Genomic DNA, 20771 nt, shown 5'->3' with positions numbered 1-20771 from the left:
TCTTCGGGAGAATTTGCTCAATGCAAACAACCTCAGCAGTATCCTTCGCTGGAGCTATCTTTTTTTTTTAATGATTTTTTTTATCAACCGCTGTCACGAAAGGAACCCAACGGGTTCATGGTTCAACTCGTGTGCATACATATATATGTGTGTGTGTGTGTGTGTGTGTGTGTGTGTGTGTGTGTGTGTGTGTGTGTGTGTGTGTGTGTGTGTGTGTGTGTGTGTGTGTGTGTGTATATATATGTATGTGTATATATATGTATGTATGTATGTATATATATATATGTATATATATATATATATATATATATATATATATATATATATATATATATATATATATATATATATATATATATATATATATATATATATACACAGGCCCCCCTAACAAATGGACGCCAACGTTGTCAGACGGAATGAAAACCCGTCATTCTTGTTACAAAAACAGCTAAAATTGATGAAAAAGTGGCCGAAATTGAAACCAACACAGTAATTACGGTCGCAATAGCAGATATAATGGAAACCAACACGTTTATTCTACATGCAAGAACGGTCGTGATGGACACAAGAACAGTCAATCCCGAAATAGAACGGTGGGGAATGGAAGCAACATCGGTTATTTCCGTCGCGAAACGGCGGAGACCGAAGCGAAAGCGATTCATTCCGGTTACCATAACGTGGGAAACATGGCGGCTTGAAAAGTTCTTGAAGTTATGGTAAGTTAACTTTAACGTAGTCTGCCTTGAATATATCATGTGTGTTAATGAAAACCCGTTTGTGGTACAGGATATTATCCAAGCAGCAATAAATGCGCCCTCTTGACTTAATGTGTGGCTGACATTTCGTGTAATTCGTGCCCCCGTGCTGCAGCGATCAGTGACGATTGATCCTTTTTTTTTTTTTTGTATACCTTGGTCGAGGCTCGTATGAGAGCTAACACACAACTCACAGCAAGGAGGCATGAGACAAGAGGGGCGGGAGTGGAAGGGACAAAACAGTGGGGAACAGACACATTAGGTGAACTGTGGAAGGGAGAGGGATGGGGATGGGACGGGGAACATGGTGAAGAGAAGATGGACATTACAGGGACTTTCAGGAAGGAAAGCAGGAGAATTGAAGGAAGTGGGCTTGGGTGGATTATCGGGGGTAGAAAAGATCGAGGATTTGGATGGGGGAAGATAAGAGGTGGTGTTGAACAGCTGTTTTGAAAGCCTGGAGGGAAGAATGGGAAAGAATAGAGTGAGGAAGTTTATTCCAAAGGCGGGAAAAAAGAGGAATGAAAGAGTGAAGATGAGCAGTGATTCGTGATTTTGGTAGTTTTACCAGAAGGGGGTTGTTGGCGGACCTTGAGCGCCCTGTGGAAATGTGGTGGGGACAAATCGCAGAGAGAGCAGGGGGCAAGGCTGGAGAGGAGTCGGTAGAAGACAGAAAGACCACCGACCAACCTGCGGTGATTGAGTGAGAGGCCCAAAGACTCAGCTTCATTGCGGGAGATGCCGATGATCTTAAATGCCCTGGTTTCGACAGCGTGAAGCCGAGAAAAGTGGGAGGCAGGAGCACCAGCCCAGAGGGGAGAGCAGTACTCCATCAGGCTACGGACAAAAGCTTTGTAAGTGGTCAGGAGCTCAAGAGGGCCGAGGAAGGACTTTGCACGATGGAGGATTCCCAGTCGGCGACTGGCTTTTGAGGCGAGGTTGGAAATGTGACTTTCCCAGGAAAGGTCATGGCAGATAGTGAGACCCAGAAGCTTGAAAGAAAAGACTTCTTCCAGAGGATTGTTGAGAAAGTGGATGGGGGGGTTTTCTAAACGGTCCTTTCGAAGAGACATAGTGAGTGTGAGATTTGTCTGGATTGAAAGACATGTTCCACGTGTTGGACCAGTTTGTGATTTTATCCAGATCTGCAGTGAGCGAAGAAGCTGCTGCTTGCCGGTCTGAGGGATGACAGATGGTACGGCAGAGGGTGGAGTCATCAGCAAAGAGAAATAGAGGATTTTCCAGAGAGTCCGAGAGGTTTGCAATAGGTAAAATTTGATAGTAATAATAAATTGCAAATTCCATTAAAATAACAAAGTTAATATGAAGTAAAAACTGTAAAAAGATCCCATACACGATCCCCTATGTTGAACTGGGCATACACAACTAGCGATCCTTCACTCAGGGGCTCGAAATCCAGGCAAACCAAACATTATAGTCACAACAAAATTCGGTTTAATAAATTGTTAAAACTACATCAGGTACTACCCACTATATATTATCTATGTTACATTTATGTTCGAGGCACAAGCACTAAAAATTTACATACCGTAACAGGTCGTTCAACTGCATCCGCCATCTTGTTCGCACTACAGTAACCAGAATGAACCGCTTTTGTTTCGCTCTCGGACGTTTCGCGACGGAAATAACCAATGTTGCTTCCGTTCCCCACCTTTCTATTTTGGGATTGTCCGTTCTTGCGTTTAGAATAAACGTGTTGGTTTCGGTTATATTTGCTATTGCGACCGTAATTACTGTGTTGGTTTCAATTTCGGCCGCTTTTTCATCAATTTTAGCTGTTTTTGTAACAAGAATGACGGGTTATCATTCCATCTGACAACGTTTGCGTCCGTTTGTTAGGGGGGCCTGTGTATATATGTATATATATATGTATATATATATATATATATATATATATATATGTATATATATATATATATGTATGTATATATATGTATATATATATATATATATGTATATATATATATATATATGTATATATATATATGTATATATATATATATATATATATATATATATATATATATATATATATATATATATATATATATATATATATATATATATATATATATATATATATATATATATATATATATATATATATATATATATATATATATATATATATCTACACACACACACACACACACACACACACACACACACACACCACACATACTCTACCGGTCAAAAGTTTTAGAACACCCCCATTTTTCTAGTTTTTACTGAAATTTAAGCAGTTTAATGTTTCAATGTACTCTGAAATTAAAGCATAGAACACATAAACATTTGCAGATTAAAGAAGAAATAATGGAATTGCTTTGTTGAACAAAATTTAATCTAAATTTTTGACTCATCAAAGTAGCCACCTTTTGCAGATATATCAGCTGAACACACTCGTGGCATTCTTTCTGCAATGGAAATCAAATATTGTTCGGAAGGTTCTTCCCAACACTGTTGCAGAAGTTCCCACAAATGTGTTGCACTTGTGCGTTGCTTTGCTTTCACCCTTCTGTCCAGTTCATCCCAAACCAGCTCGATGGGGTTTAAGTCTGGAGACTGTGCTGGCCATTCCATGATTTGAAGCCTACCCTCTTGTTCTTTCCTTCTAAGGTAGTTCTAACATAGCCTGGAGATATGCTTTGGGTCATTATCTTGCTGTAGGATGAACACCTGACCAACTAGGCGTAGACCAGAGGGTATTGCATGGCGCTGCAAAATGCTCTGGTTGCCCTTTTGGTTCAGGGTGCCAGTCACTCTGTGCAAGTCGCCGACTCTGGATCCAGCAAAAGAGCCCCAGATCATCACGCTTCCTCCATGTTTGACAGTTGGTGTCACACACAGAGGAACCATCCTTTCGCCTTCTCGACGGCGTACAAAAACCCTGCGTGATGAACCAAAGATTTCATATTTTGATTCATTGGTCCATAACACCTTCTTCCAGTTTTCAGTAGTCCACTGGTGGTGCTTCATGGCCCAGGCAAGCCTTTTTTTTTCTTATTTTGCCATCTTAGCAATGGCTTTCTTTCTGCTACTCGACCTGTCAAACCTGCAGCTCGAAGTCTTCTCTTCACAGTTGAAACTGAGACTTCCTTACTTCGACCAGTGTTAAGCTGTGCTTGAAGCTGCTGTTCTGTGAGCCAGCTATCACACAAGCTGTTGACTCTCAGAAACTTGTCTTCTGATTGTGTTGTGGCTTTGGGTCTGCCAGACCTCTTCCTGTCAGTATCCTCCAATTTCCAAGTGCCTTTTGATGGTGTGGGAAACTGCACTCACTGACACCTTGGCTTACTTTGCAATTTCTCAAAGGAAAGACCAACACTTTTAAGGGTTATACTGGTCTGTCTGACTTCCTTTGTTAATTGTCTTTTTCTCGCCATTATGATAGCATTATACTACTTCCTGCAGTGCAATATTGTCCAAATAATGCTTCAGAGGGTGTAGCAACACAGTCTGTTCCAACACTGCTTTTCTGCAGACAGATGGTTTGTAACTAATCAACAAAAGTTGGGACACCTGTAGGAATTGTTTGCATCAACTTTCAACGATTAATGTACTTCCATTGCTGCAGAACAGCTGCAGTTGCTAACCTATTACTTGTTCCCTGAAACGGGTCTTTTTTAAGAACTCTGAAATTTACATTACTAGTACGGGCCCGTAGGGGCGGGCCCGTAGGTGAGTGCCAGTATGTGCAGCCCTCTCTCGGCCCCTCTCTCGCCCCCTCTCTCGCCCCCTCTATCGCCCCCCTCTCTCGCCCCCTCTCTCACCCCCTCTATCGCCCCCCTCTCTCGCCCCCTCTCTCACCCCCTCTCTCGCCCACCTCTCTCGCCCCCCTCTCTCACCTCCCTCTCTTCCCCCTAGTCTCGCCCTTCCTCTCTCTTTCCCCCTCTCTTGCCCCCTCTCTCCCCCCTAGTCTCGCCCTTCCTCTCTCCCCCTCCTCTCTCGCCCCCACTCTCATCCCCCATCTCCCGTCCCCCTCTCTCGCAGATATTGGTCGACAAATAAATGGCCATAACTTGGGAACCGCTCGTCCGATTAATATCAAACCTTGAAAAGGCACATCCGCGGGTCCCCAACAATATTCCTGGCAACTTTCAATTGTGCAAAAGAAATAATAATAATAAATAAATAAAACATTTATTGTGACGTCATTGGTGATGTCATAGCACCGTGTCCTGTTGACCAATGACAGGACATTTTTCAGTTTTTGGTAACCTAAACTTTTCTTTTTTTTTAATCTCTGGCAGTTTACCGCTTAGCTTTGCACCATTTCAGGTTATTCACTGGACTTGAACTGCTTAAATTTCAGTAAAAACTGAAAAATAGGGGTGTTCTAAAACTTTTGACTGGTCGAGTTTATATTGTTGCGGCCACGGATACCCAGACACCAGCTTGTCACTCGGGGATTAATCCCCGGTTGTCCTCGGTAGAGCCGGACCTGGGGCCACCGCTCACAATTAACGTTGTGGTACGGTGGGTTGTTTTAAAACTACGAACGCCACCCAGTCAACCACGACTTCCAGTGTCCGCCGTCTAATTATTCCGTTTAACTAGAGGTCACATGGTTACCTGAGCGGGGAGCGCGCCCTCAGCAAAGCACCAATATTGTCTGATTAGATTTTAATTAGGGCGGCCGAGCGTTTTTACCGCTGGTGCGTGCCGACGATTTTTGTGGTCAAATCTGTGGTAATTATCTCCCAGTCTATCTCGGTTTGAACAATGCCAGACAAATAGAAGGAAAGGACAAACATGGACAGGTTGGAAATCGACAAATAATTTATTAATAATAAAATAAATAAATAAAAAGAACCTTTTATTTGCTGAGGTAAATAAAGAATGAATTTCAAAGCAAAATCTATTAAAATGCCAGGAAAGAGACAGAGAAGATGCTTATCGGGGGTTGACTTACAGCTAAACGCAGACAAGTGTACTCAGCAGATCATTCAGGGGGAGGGGAGGGGGAGAATCGTCTCGCTCACCAGAAAGTCGTCCGTGAAGCGAAAACGTCCTGAAAATGCGTACGTGCGTGTCACATCCGTCGCCAGCACCCAGCTTTGCTTTCCACCCTCTCGCGGGGCAGCCTTGAACGCCAGTCGAAGTCTGGAGGGCACCGAGATCGTCCGTCGTGGGTTTAGACCCTGGTGTTGGTGATCCACCCGAGCCTCACTTGTTGGTGGCACTGCTCACACCCACACGCACACCACATGCTTGCTTTCCGAAGCACTGGAAGGGTGAATTGTCTCTTCGGCGCTGGTTCGACACCCGCTTCTTGGTCGCTTCTCTCGCACTTTGCTTTTTCCTCTCTGGACTTTTTCTCCTCAGACTTTTTCTCTTCAGAACGCTTTTTTTCCCCTCCTTTCTTTCCTCACTTTTTCTCCTCAGACTTTTTCTCTTCACACTCTTTCTCTCTGGACTTTTTCTCTCTTCAGAATTTTTCTCCTCAGAATGTCTCTCTCCTCTCAGAACGTCCCTCTTTCGCTTTTTCCTCACATTTTTTCCTCACTTATTTATATCTCAGAACGTCTCTCCTCACAGAACGAACCTCACACTTTCTCTCGCTCATTTTGATATCCCCGGGCCATCTCCGTGGGGTGCCGTCTGCCCCAAGCTCACCCCGCCCCACTGGGGCACGGTTACCATGACGACCCGTGCGCTCTCAAAAAAGGCGGGCGTCGGAGCTCGCGAAAGAATGTTGCTGAGGAAAAATGAGGGTGGACTTCAGAGCCCGTGAAAGAAATGTGTTTAAACGTGTCTGTCGTAAAGAAAAAAGCTTCCCATAAGAGAGGGGATCTATCCTTTACCCTTCTCAACGCATCACATTTAAGATCCCATTAGACATGGGGATGGGGCTAATATGAACATGCATTTAAGGAAATAACTGTCTGAGGACCTGGATGTGTGGATGCATTCATCAGATCGGATTCTGAAATCTGTAACAAAATATATATATATATATATATATATATATATATATATATATATATATATATATTTACATATATATTGTTACGGCCATGGGTACTAAGTGTATTATGAGTGGGTTTAATCCCCGTTTGTCCGCGGAGGAGCTGGACCTGGGGGCCACCGCTCACAATTAACTTCGTGATATGGTGGGTTGCTTTAGAACCACGAACGCCAATCGGTTAACCACGAGTTCCAGTGTCCACCGTCTAATTTTGCCGTTTAACTGGAGGTCATGTGGTTTCCTGAACAGGGAGCGTGCTCTCGGCAAAGCACCAATCTTGTCTTGATTTGATCTTAATTAGGGCGGCTGAAAGTTTAACCGCTGGTGCTTTCCGACTATGACAGGTCAATTAGTTTGGGAATTACCTCCCAATCTCTCTTGGTTCGGACAATGCTGGAACAATGGAAGGAAAGGACAAGGACGGACAGGTTGGAACGTCAACAAATGAATTTATTCATAAGGAAAAAATAAATAAAAATAACTTTTTATTTCTGTGTGGCAAAAATAAGGAAATTCGAATCGATCAAAATAATCGCAAGCAAATACAGAGAGAAAAAGAGACAAAGAGCAGATGCTTATCACTATGCCGTACTTAACAATTAAACATGAGACAAGGGTACCCAGCAGATCATTCAGGGGCAGAGAGAAATCCAGTTTCACTCACCAAATAGAAGTCGTCGTACGTCAAATATAACATCCTAAAATGTGTGAGCGTGCCTTGCCGTGCACCCACTCGCAAACAGGCTTGAACGCAAGTTGACGTCACCCGCAAGAATCAAGTACGCCAAGAGCAGGTCTCGAGGAGAACCAGCATTAACGGTTTGAGCATCACCCACCATCAGGAGCCACAACCGACGGACAGCTGTGAGAAGCTGTGAGAAGCTAAGGCGCTTTGAGAAACTGTAAGGCTGCAAGGCCGTCACCAACTGTTGCCATTTCACCAATTGTCTGACTGGAACCGACTAAGCAGCCATCTGGGCTGGAACTGAGGAAACGACCATCTGACTGGAACTGAATGAAACAGCCGCCTTACTGGAAATGAGGTGCCGCGAAGAGGAGTGATGTAAGGGACACATCAGCCATTTTGGAGTTAATGCCATATAGCACTATTTTAACCCTTCCCCTATCATCCGAGCCTATCATCATCATATCATTAAAAAATGTCGCTTGCATCACTCCTCCTCGCGGGGCCTCAAATGATGATAGCCATTGCCCAGCTGTCACCAACTGACTCTCAAAGCTGTCAGAACCGCAACCAGCTATCGCCAACTGACTGGAAAAAACACGGACCTCTCATCCTCTTTGTAGGCGGCCTGTCTGGGCAGAGCCTTAAGCAGACTCCAGCCAAATCCATCCTGCCAATTTGCGCATCGTTGCATGTGACACCCCGCCCGTCCCACGATCATCCCAGGACTACGATGCCATGTTTCTGGTGCTGGACGAACGGCAGAAAGCAGCCATTTGCCAGAATTACCGATTGATAACGTGAAGCGCTCATAAAACGTCAACAACAATTATCGCCTCAATGTTCAGCCCGATTCGAAAAAGACCGACATAGCGTCCATAGAGCTGCTGAACGGGGTGTCAAACGTCGATGGAAAAAGGCGGGTGTCGAGCCTCCATTGGCCTAATAACTATCTCACATGCATGAATGTGTCTGTCGTAAAGAGAAAAAGGACCTTTCCATAAGAGAGGGAATCTATTCTTGACCCTTCTCAACGCATCAAGGTTAGAATCCCACCAGACATGGGGATGGGTCTATCCCGGACATGCATTTCGGGAAATAACTGTCTGAGGACCTAGATGTTTATATGCATTTGTCGGATGGGATTCTGAAATCCATAACAATACATATGTATATATATGTATATGTATATATATATATATATATATATATATATATATATATATATATATATATATATATATATATATATATATATATATATATACATATTAAACACACACATGCATACATAAGCTGTTTTTGTCTGCTTTGTACAAAATATTGTTTGTGGCCATCGTACGAGGGTAGACTTCGTGCTTTGTGTCCTTTTGAAATGAGACTGGGATGGTTTTAAAAGAGAATGCCTGTGCAAGGCAATACTTTCAAATTTTGCGGTTTATTTTCAACATCCTAAAATATAAATGGGAGGCAGGTCGTTCACATGAGCATTTTGCAGTTCCATTTTACCATTTCGCACTTACTTAACGAGACGCTTATTTATTCCACCTATAAAGCTCTCCTTTCTTCCACACTCATTCTCAGTTACACGATTTTCCTTGTGTGCCTGGTGTGTAGAACCAGCAGGGGAGCTGGCGTGAACTGCAGCATGCAAATTGCCCCACACACGAGGCCGAGACATCCACAAGCTTTTGTGTGACATGTTGCATTGCTACATGCCCACTCTGCTTGGATGAAAGTGGTTTGCACATGGGGCATGAACAACGACCACTCTCTGCAGTATGCAAACAGCACAAGGTATTCCATAAAGATATGTGAACAATTAAACGTGTACTCACTGGTGCTGCACGACCATGCCTATCAAGATTATTGCAGTTTCAAACAGCATTGTAAGACACATTCACAACCCACTGTAACGGAGTCCAAATGGGCCTTGGCATGATCGGGTGATGCTATGCATCAATCATATTGGTTGGTGAAGGACTTGGGGTATCACTGTGTGAGCTGATAGCGAGTGGTGTATTTCACAGCCACAAATTTTTGGTCACACACACACACACACACACACACACACACACACACACACACACACACACACACACACACACACACACACACACACACACACACACACACACACACACACACACACACACACACACACACACACACACACACACACACACACACACACACACACACACCATGAGATGTTGACATCTTAACTTTGCCTGAAGAAGCTTGTGTTCCCATCATGCTATGGAAAAGACAAATTCCTCATGTGAGGCAGTTGTTTATGGCCATGATCCAGCTTCTCTGCCATGGTTTGTCGAAGCAAACTTGAACCATTTGTCCACAAAATCTGAGGACCTAGCAGACTTTGTCCACAGGTTGTTAATTCAACTTGGTCTCATGATACCTTTCAGTGGAATAGTGTTGCGTAGGAATGTTTAAACAAGGATCATGACTTGCATTGTTGAAATATGTTTGTAAATTCCTGTTTTGAGTTACTATCGAGTAAAAGAATATTTTTTATGTATTTTGTCCTGCCAGAAGGTATTGACTAATGTTTATCGGAAAGCCATTTGAAGCTTTTGCATCAACGTTGAAGGATCTTTTGAGAAGTAAGCCATTCAAATACACTGTATATAAAACACACTAACATGTGTAAAGTAAGGTTACCTGCACACCGGAATAAACATGTTGGCATCAATGCACAAGGTGCCATCATGTACATATGCAGATCAAAATGCAGGAATTTAGGGTTTGCCTGAAGCATCACCACACAGTGGCCTTCCTTTTTTGAGCAGCGATTAAACAAACATACAAACTGACAGTCTGAATTTGCGCACCTGACTTTGCAAAGAGTCGGCGCACCTGACTCTGACCTTTCTAGTCTGGGTTCGATTCTCAACCCAACTTTCCTGTCACATTGCATCAACGAGTGTTTCATCCGTCGGATGGATGTGATGCTGAGGGGACCCTTCTGTGAGCATTAGTTGTTGCTGGTGGAGGTTAAATATTTCATGCTGTCTTTCAATAAATAGTCGACTTATTGCTGGAACCCTGAACAAATTACAAATTCTTGACTTGACGCTCATCAACCCGCACTTGCCAAGTGTGAGGAATATGCCAAAAGTTTCTTCAACATGAGTTAGGAAAGCTATCCTCCTGCAGTCGACTGAAATTAGCTGTTTTGGATCATGATGATGATAATAATGTTAAACTATAAATAATATCGAGACACCTCGTGATTATACACTGCCTTCAGAAAGTATTCACACCCCTTGAATTTGTCACATTTTGTTGTGTTACGGTCTGAATCTAAAATGGATTCAATTTAAAAAAAATGTTGTCGCTGATGCACACAAAATACCCCCAAATGACAAAGTGAAAACACGGTTTTCGAAACTTTTACAAATTTGTTGAAAACGAAACATAAAAATATCAAAACTTACATAAGTATTCAGGTCACTGAGTCAATACTTTGTAGAAGCGCCTTTGGCAGCGATTACAGCTTTGAGTTTTCTTGGGTGTGTGCGATGTCTGTATGAGCTTTGCAAACCTGGATTTGGGGATTTTCTCCCATTATTTCTTCCAGATTTGCTCAAGCTCTGTCAAATTGGATGGAGAGCGTCGGTGAACACCAATCTTCACATCTTTCCACAGATTCTCAATGGGATTCAAGTCTGTGCTTTGACTGAACCACTCAAGGACTTTTCACGTTCTTGTTCTAAAGCCATTCCAGTGTTGCTTTGGCTGTATGCTTGGGGTCATTGTCCTGTTGGAACATAAATCTTCACACTGTCTAAGGTCTTTTATACTCTGAAGCAGGTTCTCCTCAAGACTTTGCCTGTATTTGGCTCCATTCATTGTTGCTTCTATCCTTACAAGTCTCCCAGTCTTTGCCACTGAAAAGCATCCCCATATCATGATGCTGCCACCACCATGCTTCACTGTAGAGATGGTGTTAGATGGGTGGTGAGCTGTGCTCAGTTTGCACCAGACGTAGTGCTTTGCACTCAGGTCAGAGTTAAATTTTCATCTCATCAGACCACAGAATCTTTTGCCTCATGCTCTCAGTCTTTCACGTACCTTTTTGCAAACTCCAGGTGTGCTGTCATGTGCCTTTTTCTCAGGAGTGGCTTCCATCTGGTCACTCTCTCATAAAGCCGAGATTTGTGAAGTGCTGCAGAGACTGTTGTCCTTCTGACATGTTCTCCCATCTCAGCCAAGGAACTCTGTACTTCTGTCAGAGTGGTCATTGGGTTCTTGTTCACCTCCCTGATCAAGGTCCTTCTTGTCCAGTTGCTCAGTTTTGTCGGATGGCCAGCTCTAGGAAGAGTCTGGGTAGTTCCATATTCTTTCCATTTCCTAATGATGGAGCTCACTGTGCCCTTTGGAACTTTCAACACTTGAGAAATTGTTTTATACTCTTCCCCAGATCTATGCCTACTCACATTTCTATCTTGGAGTTATATGGACAGTTACTTGGACTTTATGGTAGAGTTTCTGCTCTGACATGCACTGCCAACTGTGGGACGTCATGTAGAAAGATGTGTTTCTTTCTAAATCATGTCCAATCAATTGATTTGGCCACAGGTGGACTACAATCAAGTTGTAGAGACATCTCAAGGATGAACAAAGGAAATTGGATGCACCTGAGCTGAATTTGGAGTTGCAGAGCAAAGGGGTTGAACACTGATTGACGCAAGACATTTCAGCTTTTAATTTTTAATCAATTTGTAAGAATTAAAAAAAAAATGACACTTTGACATTATGGGGTATTTTGTGTCGGTCAGTGACAAAAAATTAAATTTAATCCATTTTAAACTCAGGCTATAACAAATCGTGAAAAAGTCCAGGGGTGTGAATACTTTCTGAAGGCACCGTACTTTCTCAAATTGACCTATTTTTTTTAAGACAGCACAACATTTGAATTGTAAGGATTAAAAGCAATGACGATCATTCAATCAGATTGGCTTGAGATTGAAATTCCAATCTACCCAAATTTTTTGAGTTCATTTTCTTCGTGAACCTACCTCTTCCTGCTTTGCTTAGTTCAACGACCATCCGGTCATTCCCTCTAAAATATAGCTCTAATTATTTTTTTTTTAAAGATCTCTGTTGTGAACCCCGAAAACAGATGACAAATGTGGGATAAAATCAGTGCTAAATAATTATGATGAATGCTTGGGCATTTATCAGAATCACCCGGCTGAGAATATGAATTACCGCCATTCCTCAATGGAAATGGTGAATTCTGCAGCAGCTATCATACCATCACCATATATTGAACAGCTTCTCATTAGTTGATGAATTGAAAAATAAATCTGATGTGAAAAAAATCATGTGACATTTCTCATCGAACAAAGAAATATGTTACGGCAGGGTAGCTTAGAGGGATGTGCACCCGCCTCTGACCTCTCCAGCCTCGGTTCAAATCTCGACCCAGCTACCAATTGTCATCCTGGTGTTTTGCATGAACGGCGATACATCAATGTGTGTGCGCCATCCCTCCGATGGGCGTCAAGGCGGAGGACACATCTCCCAGCGCGTGTGGTTGATGGTCGTTAAGGATCCTTCTGTATATTTCGCAAAGAGTCGACAAGTTACCGCTTGGCACCCAAAATAACATCCAAGTTCCTGCCACCTTCAGGCAAACTTCAGGTCTGACCAGCCGATTTATGAATGACTTGGGTCGAAAACGTTCCTTGGCCAACCTCAAAAGAAGGTACAAACAAATGGAACCGTTAAATAAGTAGCTGTATTCGTAGTGCTAGTAATTGTTATAGTATACAGTAGTATGTTTATAGAAAAGTCATGCAGGATTTTCGCAATTTGCACTTTCTGTGTTGATCGCCCTTTGTAGCAAAAGAAGGCCGTTTCACATGAAACATACAACTGGCTTGGTGAACTTGTTTATAGCGCAGAAGCTGCTCCCCATACAGCAACCATACTCAGAGATGGCAAGCAGTGGTAACCTGGTGTCAAGGAACCTCCAAGAAAACCAGACCACTTGTGACCAGCAGTCCGGGCAGAAAATTGGAAGTTGGTCAATGTGCTTGGCAGTACATCATCTATTCTTTGCAAAGGACACCGTGGGATATTTTCTGCCCACCGACTAATACTGGCAGAAGGGTCCTCCAGCTTAAAGTCTTATGAGCGACGGTACATACATTTATCCCTTATCCTGCATGTGAAACACCAGGATGACAGTTTATAGGTTGGCTGAGATTCAAAACCAGACTTGACAGCTCAGAGACAAATGTGGATTCATCTTGGCTCTCCTGCAGTTTCATGCTGTGCTCCCATGTTCAAAAGAAAATGGAAAAGTTATTTTTACAATCATGTCTGCCACATTTCTCTCTTCTCTGAAACTGATGAAAGGAAAATAATAAAATGTAAAGAGAGTTTGAGCCTTAAGGAAGAGTTAAAAAATTAAACATGTGCCACACTGTGTGGTTTATGCCCCAACTAATGAGGTTGATAAAGATAACTTTTACAAGTTGCAATAAACTAGACTCTGTGCCAAATCATGACATAAAGGTCATGATGGGAGACTTGAATGTCCAAAACCAACAACAACTGGAACCGGAATGAAAATCGAGAACAGTTGGTGTATGTACTTACAGGATGTATGGAAGTATGTGAATATACATTGCCTATAGAAAGTCTAAGCCTGGTGTTGGCTTCGTAGTTAGGGTAGCGGCTTGGGATCCTAGGGTCCTGAATTCAAGCAGGGGTTGACCAGGGGTTTAAGTAGGGGTCCTGAGTTCAAGCAGGGGTTTAATACACCAGGGGGTTGACTCAGCCTGTCATCCTTCCGAGGTCGGCAAATTGAGTACCAGCTTGCTGGGATAATTGAGCCATTCGAGTATCCTGCGTCAGAGTGGGTCCCATCCAGGATTGTGCCCAATAGCGCAGGAAACTGCTTCGGCAGCACCGACACACTCTGTACAGAGTATGGTTCCAATTATTATTATTATTATTATTATTATTATTATAGAAAGTCTACAACCCCATTTCAAATTTTTCACCTTTTGTTGCCTTGTCGCCTGGAATTAAATTTCATTAAGCGAGACTTTTTCCAACTTTATTTCCACATCGTAACCCACAACTTTCAAGTGAAAAACAAATTCTACAAACTTCAGAAAATTTCTTAAAAATATAAAACTAGAATATCTTAATTGGATAAGTGTTCACCCCTCCCCGAGTTAATACTTGGTGGAAGCACTTTTATGAGCAATTACAGCTGTGAGTGTTGGGATAGGTGTTTAGCAACTTTGCACACCTTGATTGGGCAATATTTGCCCATTCTTCTGTCCTAAACTGTTCAAGATCAGTCAAGTTGCATGGGAAGCGTTGATGGACAGAAATCTTCAAGACATGCCACAGATTTTCGATTGAATTTAGGTCAGGGCTCTGATTGGGCCACTCAAAGACATTTATCTTTTTGTTCCTTAGCCACTCCAGTGTAGCTTTGGCTGTGTGCTTCGGGTCGTTGTTATGCTCAAACTTGAACTTAAGTCCAAATTTCAGCTTTCTTACAGAGGGCATCAGGTTTTCCTCCAAGATTTTTCTGTATTTTGCTCCATCCATTTCCCTTTTTATCCTGACAAGTGCCCCAGTCCCTGCTGATGAGAAACATCCCTAAAACAAGATGCTGCCACCACCATGCTTCACAGTTGGGATGGTGTTCTTTGGGTGATGTACTCCGTTGGGTTTGTGCCAAATGTAACGTTTGCCCTTATATTAGTCCAAAACGTTCCATCTTGGTTTTGTCAGACTAAAAAAACGTTACGCCACATGGCTTCAGAATCTCCGTAGTCGTTTTTTTGCAGACCTCAAACGGGACTCAAAGTTGGCCTTTTTGAGTAATGGCTTCCTTCTTGCCACCCTACCGTGCAGGTCAGACTTGTAGAGTGCTTGGGATATTGTTTTCACATGCACACAGTGACCAATATTTGCCATAAAGGCAAGTAGCTCTTTCAAAGTTGCCATTTGCCTCTTGGTGGCCTCTCTGATCAGTCTCCTCCTTGCTTGGTCATCCAGTTTGGAGGTAAGGCCTGATCAAGCCAGGGTCTTGGTGGTCCCATATGCCTTCCTGGTGTTGGCTTAATGGTTCGGGCGGTGGGCTTTGGATCCTAGTGTCCTGAGTTCAAATCCCGCTCAGCTGTTGAAATAATACCAGGTGGGGTTAACTCGGCCTGTCATCCTTCTGAGGTCGGCAAAAGGTGTGTCAGCATGCTGGTATACTGTGTCGGAGTGGCGACCCATCCAAGATTGTGCCCAACAGCCAAGGAGACTGCTTAAGCAGCACCAACGCTCTGCACAGAGTATGGTCTCAATCCCCTCCTCGTACGCCTTCCACTTCTTAATGATTGTCTTGACTGTGCTCCAAGGGATATTCAAGGCCTTCAAAATATATTTTTATACCCATGGCCTGATCTTTGCCTTTCCACAACTTTATCCCAGAGGTCTTTTGACGCTCCTTGAATCTCATGGTTGAGTCTTTGCTGTGAAATGCACTCCCCAACATAGGAAACCTACAGGAATAGCTGATTTTATCTGAAATAATCAGAATCAATATAATCTAACACAGGTGGAGGCCAATTAACTTGGTGTGTGATTTTGAAAGGAATTGGTTATATTACACCTGAGCGAATTGACAATTGCTATTATAAGACACTTATCCAACCAAGATATTCTAATTTTGTATTTTTAATTAATTTTCTGAAATTCGTCGAATTTGTTTTTCACTTCAAAGTTATTGGTTATGATGTGTAAAAGTGGGAAACGTCTTTTTTTAATGCGATTTTATTCCAGGCTATAAGGCAACAAAAGGTGAAAAATTTGAAAGGGGGTGTTCGCTTTCTATAAACACCGTGTGTGTGTGTGTGTGTGTGTGTGTGTGTGTGTCTGTGTGTGTGTGTGTGTGTGTGTGTGTGTGTGTGTGTGTGTGTGTGTGTGTGTGTGTGTGTGTGTGTGTGTGTGTGTGTGTGTTGGAGGCATAGGTAGCTGTCGTGTGCAACATATGGCTGCATCACTTTCTGCGGCTGTGCCGCTGATCCAGTGCCCTCTGTTACCAGTACACTCGTACTCATTTCGCTAAACTTGGAAGGAGGATAGGCTGTCAACCCCACCTGTTGTTAAATCAATGGCCAATAGGGCTCAAACTCTTGACTCAAAGATCTTAAGCCAGCCACCTTTACCATAAAGCCAACACTAGTCTTTGTTGGAACCTGAACCTTCAGAATGTGAAATTATTGTCATATTTACGCAGTGTGATATCTGGCGATGGATTCATTGAGGAAGAAATCAATGAACGCATTGGAAAAGCACAATCATCCTTTGGGAAGCTAAACAATAATTGGAATAATTGAACAATCTCTCATAAACTCAAGATGAGACTATTTGAGGCAGCGGTAGTTACGACAACGCTTTATACAGCAGAAACCTGGCAGCTTACTGAGGAACAGATGAAGAAGCTTGATGCTTTTCAACAGAGGTTCCTCAGAAAAATGTTGAAGGTTACTTACTGTGATCGACTAACAAATGAAGAAATTTATAGGAGAGCCTCGCAGGTGCGTACAAGCCTTTGAGGAGGAGACTGAGATGGGTCGGACATATTCATCGAAAGCGTGATGAAATAATCCCTCGCGTGGCGATGAAGTGGGTACCTGCGAATGGAAAATGTAAAAGGGGACGTCTCAAGACTTTGTGGAGTGACACCACGAAAAGGGACTTGTATGTACTGAACAATGATTGGGCTGATTGAAATGAATGGAATTGATGTCTGGCCTCATGCTCAGTATTGAGCGAGAAACATGAAGGAGACCGTGTGGTTGTGGGGAAGGCAACAGTTTTCTTAATCTCTGAATCACTGGAAAAAGAGATGCAACCTGCAGATTCAGTGTCCACTGGCTGGTGGTGGAGTTTTGGTAACTTTTTTGATTTATTTAATTATTTTGGTAATTTTGAAGTTTTGTTAGTTGATCGCGCTATTTTTTTTTAATCGATTTATAGATCCAGTTTCTCGGAATTCACATGCCCATTGAGGAATGAGCTCATTTGTACCAAAGTATTTATGGCTTTACTTGTAAATATGGGCGTAAAATCAATGGCCCGACGACGAGATGTCTTGCTGTTTATTTCATTGGGTTGTCATGTCTTATTAATACGTTGGGACCAGGAAGACTCGTTGAAGTTTTGTGACCTAATTTCGAACATCTCCTCCATCGATAAACAAAAATGGTGCATCGTAAGGCCAGCGCTGGAGAATGCAATAAATCCCACACCTGGTTTGTTTACCCTTCTTTGTTTGCTGTCCGCAATGTGCTTATTTCCAGGTGGGCTGTTGACTGTATCTATTAGGGAAAAAGAATTGGTTTGCGGGTGCCAGCATTGACCACTATTTTCGTTGTGTCTGTCTGTCTGTCTGTCTGTCTGTCTGTCTGTCTGTCTGTCTGTCTGTCTGTCTGTCTGTCTGTCTGTCTGTCTGTCTGTCTGTCTTTGTTTGTTTGTTTGTGACTCTCTCCAGAGCATAGCTCCGTGACGTTTGATGCGATCTTGATGAAACTTGGACAAAAGCTAGATATCATGGTCTAGTTGTGTCTTTTTGTATGAGGGGCGTCCCACGTCCCTTGTGGGTGGAGGCACGCCCACTTGAACTTTTTATTTATTCATTTATTTATTTATTTTTCTCTTTTTTTTTTTTCTCGCAATTTCATTTCCTAGAAGCTGTGCGTAATGTTCATAAGTACAACATATAAAAAAAATCCGATTTGATTTTAGTCAATTTTGACGGAAGAGATAGGTTTTTATGGTAGGGCTTCCTCAAAAGCTTCCACTAACTGAATTGTACCTATCGTGGCAATGGCCGCGAACCATCGTCGCCTCCCGGCTAGTTCGACCTCTTTTTCCAACTGGCTTCTGAATCCGACGACGTGATCAATTAGTGCCAATCCAGGCTAATGGCTGGCCAGGGGAGCATGCGGGCCAGTCCTGAGATGGCGAGACAAATCACGAGAGAGAGAGAGAATAGAGCAGAATTAGAATAAGCTTTGGGGGAAGTTGGAGGGGTAGGGTAGAAAGTGGTGATTAATGGAGTCAATGAAATAGCAATGTGTGGACAATCAGGCCAAATTGAGGCCTTTGTTGGTGCTGCGGTACAAAGCACCAGTTTCCTTAGCATTGTGCTCTCAAAGGAAACAATAAATAGTTCCATCCTCTTGGCCGCATTTCAATGGACCTGCTCTTTCAAGTAGATGGCTGCCTGCCATGTAGTCCAAATGCAAAAGCTATGCTGTGCTTTATACAACCGTCACCGAAGGTTTATGGAAATTAGGTTTTCACCCCTGTTTGCCTGTCTGTTTGTTTGTTTTCGTGAACAAAATATCTCATAAAGTTTTTGACGGATACGGACGAAATTTGGCGAAGAGCTTGGGTACGTGACGTGGCCGAAATGATTAGATTTTGGTGAAGATCCGGATCTGGATCCGACTACCAGAATTTTTTTTAAATTCATTCTTCACCATTGAGAGATCGGGCCAAAAAACGATTTAAAGCACGATGTCTCAAAAAGTTGTGCACGGATTGGCAGGAAACTTGCTGCGCAGGTTGGGAATGTAACAAGGAAAAATTGAGATTTTGTTGAAGATCCGAATGGGGATCCTCATCCGAGAATTTTTAAAGTAATTTTTATTTTATTTTACCAATGAATGATGGGGCTAAAAACGATAGATCGCACGATATCTCAAAAAGTTTCATGAACGGATTCGGTCGCAACTTGGTGGATGGGTTGGTTATGTAACAAGAACAAGCCGATTAAATTTTAGTTCATCTCCGAATCCAGATCCGGCCTATTAATGGGATACAAAACGTAAACTAATCAACTTGGTGGAGATGTGCACTCGACCGAGTGCCCTTCTAGCTTGTTACTTGCAAAAATTTTTACTACTAGATTGTTACTTGTTCTAGTTGTTACTACTAGATTTTTCAACTCTATTGGTCAGTCGATTTTTTTTTTTTTAATTCTGTCTGTTTGTCTGTTTGTCACCTACAGGTCACAATTTTAAAGCAATCTTCATGAAACTTCACCACATGGTAGAGTTTGGCATAAGGAAGAAGCCAATTGTTGTTGAAGTCAAAAGGTCAGCATAGGCCAAAGGTCAACATCTTCGGTGGTATTTCTAAAATCCTCAATTTTCATCCGATTGACTTAAAATTTGAAGAGGATTTATATTTCAGGTCACTGGATTCAACCATCAATTATTTTGTAGGTCCACATAGGTCAAAAGATCAACAAAGGCCAAATTTTAAAATTGTCAATTTTCATTTGATTCACTTGAAATTTGAAGGGGAGTTCCATATTTGGTCATTTAATTCAACCACCAATTATTTTTGAGGTCAAATTTGTTTCATGGATTTTGCAAGTATCGTGCTCTGCACGACGGCGTCTTCTTGTTTGTTTGTTTGTGTGTAGGATATTTCAAAAAGTTGTGGACAGTTGGGTGTGTGACAAGGGTGAACTAATTAGATTTTGGTGAACATCCGGATCGGGATCCGGCTACTAGAATTTTTAAAGTGATTCTTCACTATTGAGAGATAGTGCCAAATATGATATTTAGCACCATATCTCAAAAAGTTGTGGACGGATTCGGATGAAATTTGGTGGACAGTTGGGTGTGTGACGAGGACGAACTGATTAGATTTTGGTGAACATCCGGATCGGGATCCGGCTACTAGAATTTTTAAAGTGATTCTTCACTATTGATAGATAGTGTCAAAAATGATATTTAGCACCATATCTCAAAAAGTTGTGGACAGATTCGGATGAAATTTGGTGGATAGTTGGGTGTGTGACAAGGACGAACTGATTAGATTTTGGTGAAGATCCGGATCGGGTTCCGGCTACTAGAATTTTTAAAATGATTCTTCACCATTGAGAGATAGAGCCAAAAACGATATGGAGCATGATATCTCAAAAATGTATTTGGCCCAATATGTTCTCCTGGATCAAGCATCGTGTGGCGGAGGTATGCACTCTACTGAGTGTCCTTTAAGTTTGTCATGTTTTAAGATATTTCAGATTCATATTTTTTTGAGTGAAACAGAATAATGTATCACTGAGTTGGTGGCGACCACAAACCGCCATCTTTTGGGAGTCGGTGTTGCAGACGGGCTGCAATGTAATATCTGGGGGAAAATCAAGTGCAAATCTTTCATCATTTTGATAAATTTGCTTGTTGTGTGTTTGTTGCTTTTCATGATATCCTCAGCTCACTGCGGTAGATTTTTGTCATTGATCTGAGTATTTTTTCATTGATGTCCTCGG

General features: G+C 42.3%; 1 protein-coding gene across 4 annotated transcripts in view; it reads left to right on the top strand.

Annotated features, from left to right (window-relative positions):
* TRIM9 (tripartite motif containing 9) overlaps positions 1–20771 on the top strand; it is a 100475-nt gene that overhangs the window by 24938 nt on the left and 54766 nt on the right. For 3 of the 4 annotated variants that reach the window (XM_085862145.1, XM_085862138.1, XM_085862130.1), the window contains exon 5: positions 9050–9229. In XM_085862145.1, coding sequence (XP_085718271.1) covers positions 9050–9229 — 180 coding nt within the window. Of the gene's footprint in view, positions 1–9049; positions 9230–20771 lie in introns of those variants that run through there. The other variant, XR_015052857.1, reaches the window with a different exon arrangement.

Source organism: Eptatretus burgeri, chromosome 2 (genome assembly GCF_056783735.1).
Source record: "Eptatretus burgeri isolate ZD-2024b chromosome 2, Ebu_testis_v1, whole genome shotgun sequence".
Taxonomy (NCBI): Eukaryota; Metazoa; Chordata; class Myxini; order Myxiniformes; family Myxinidae; genus Eptatretus; species Eptatretus burgeri.
The sequence above is the reverse complement of the archived record's forward strand: the minus strand, read 5'-3'. Positions and strand labels throughout refer to the sequence as shown.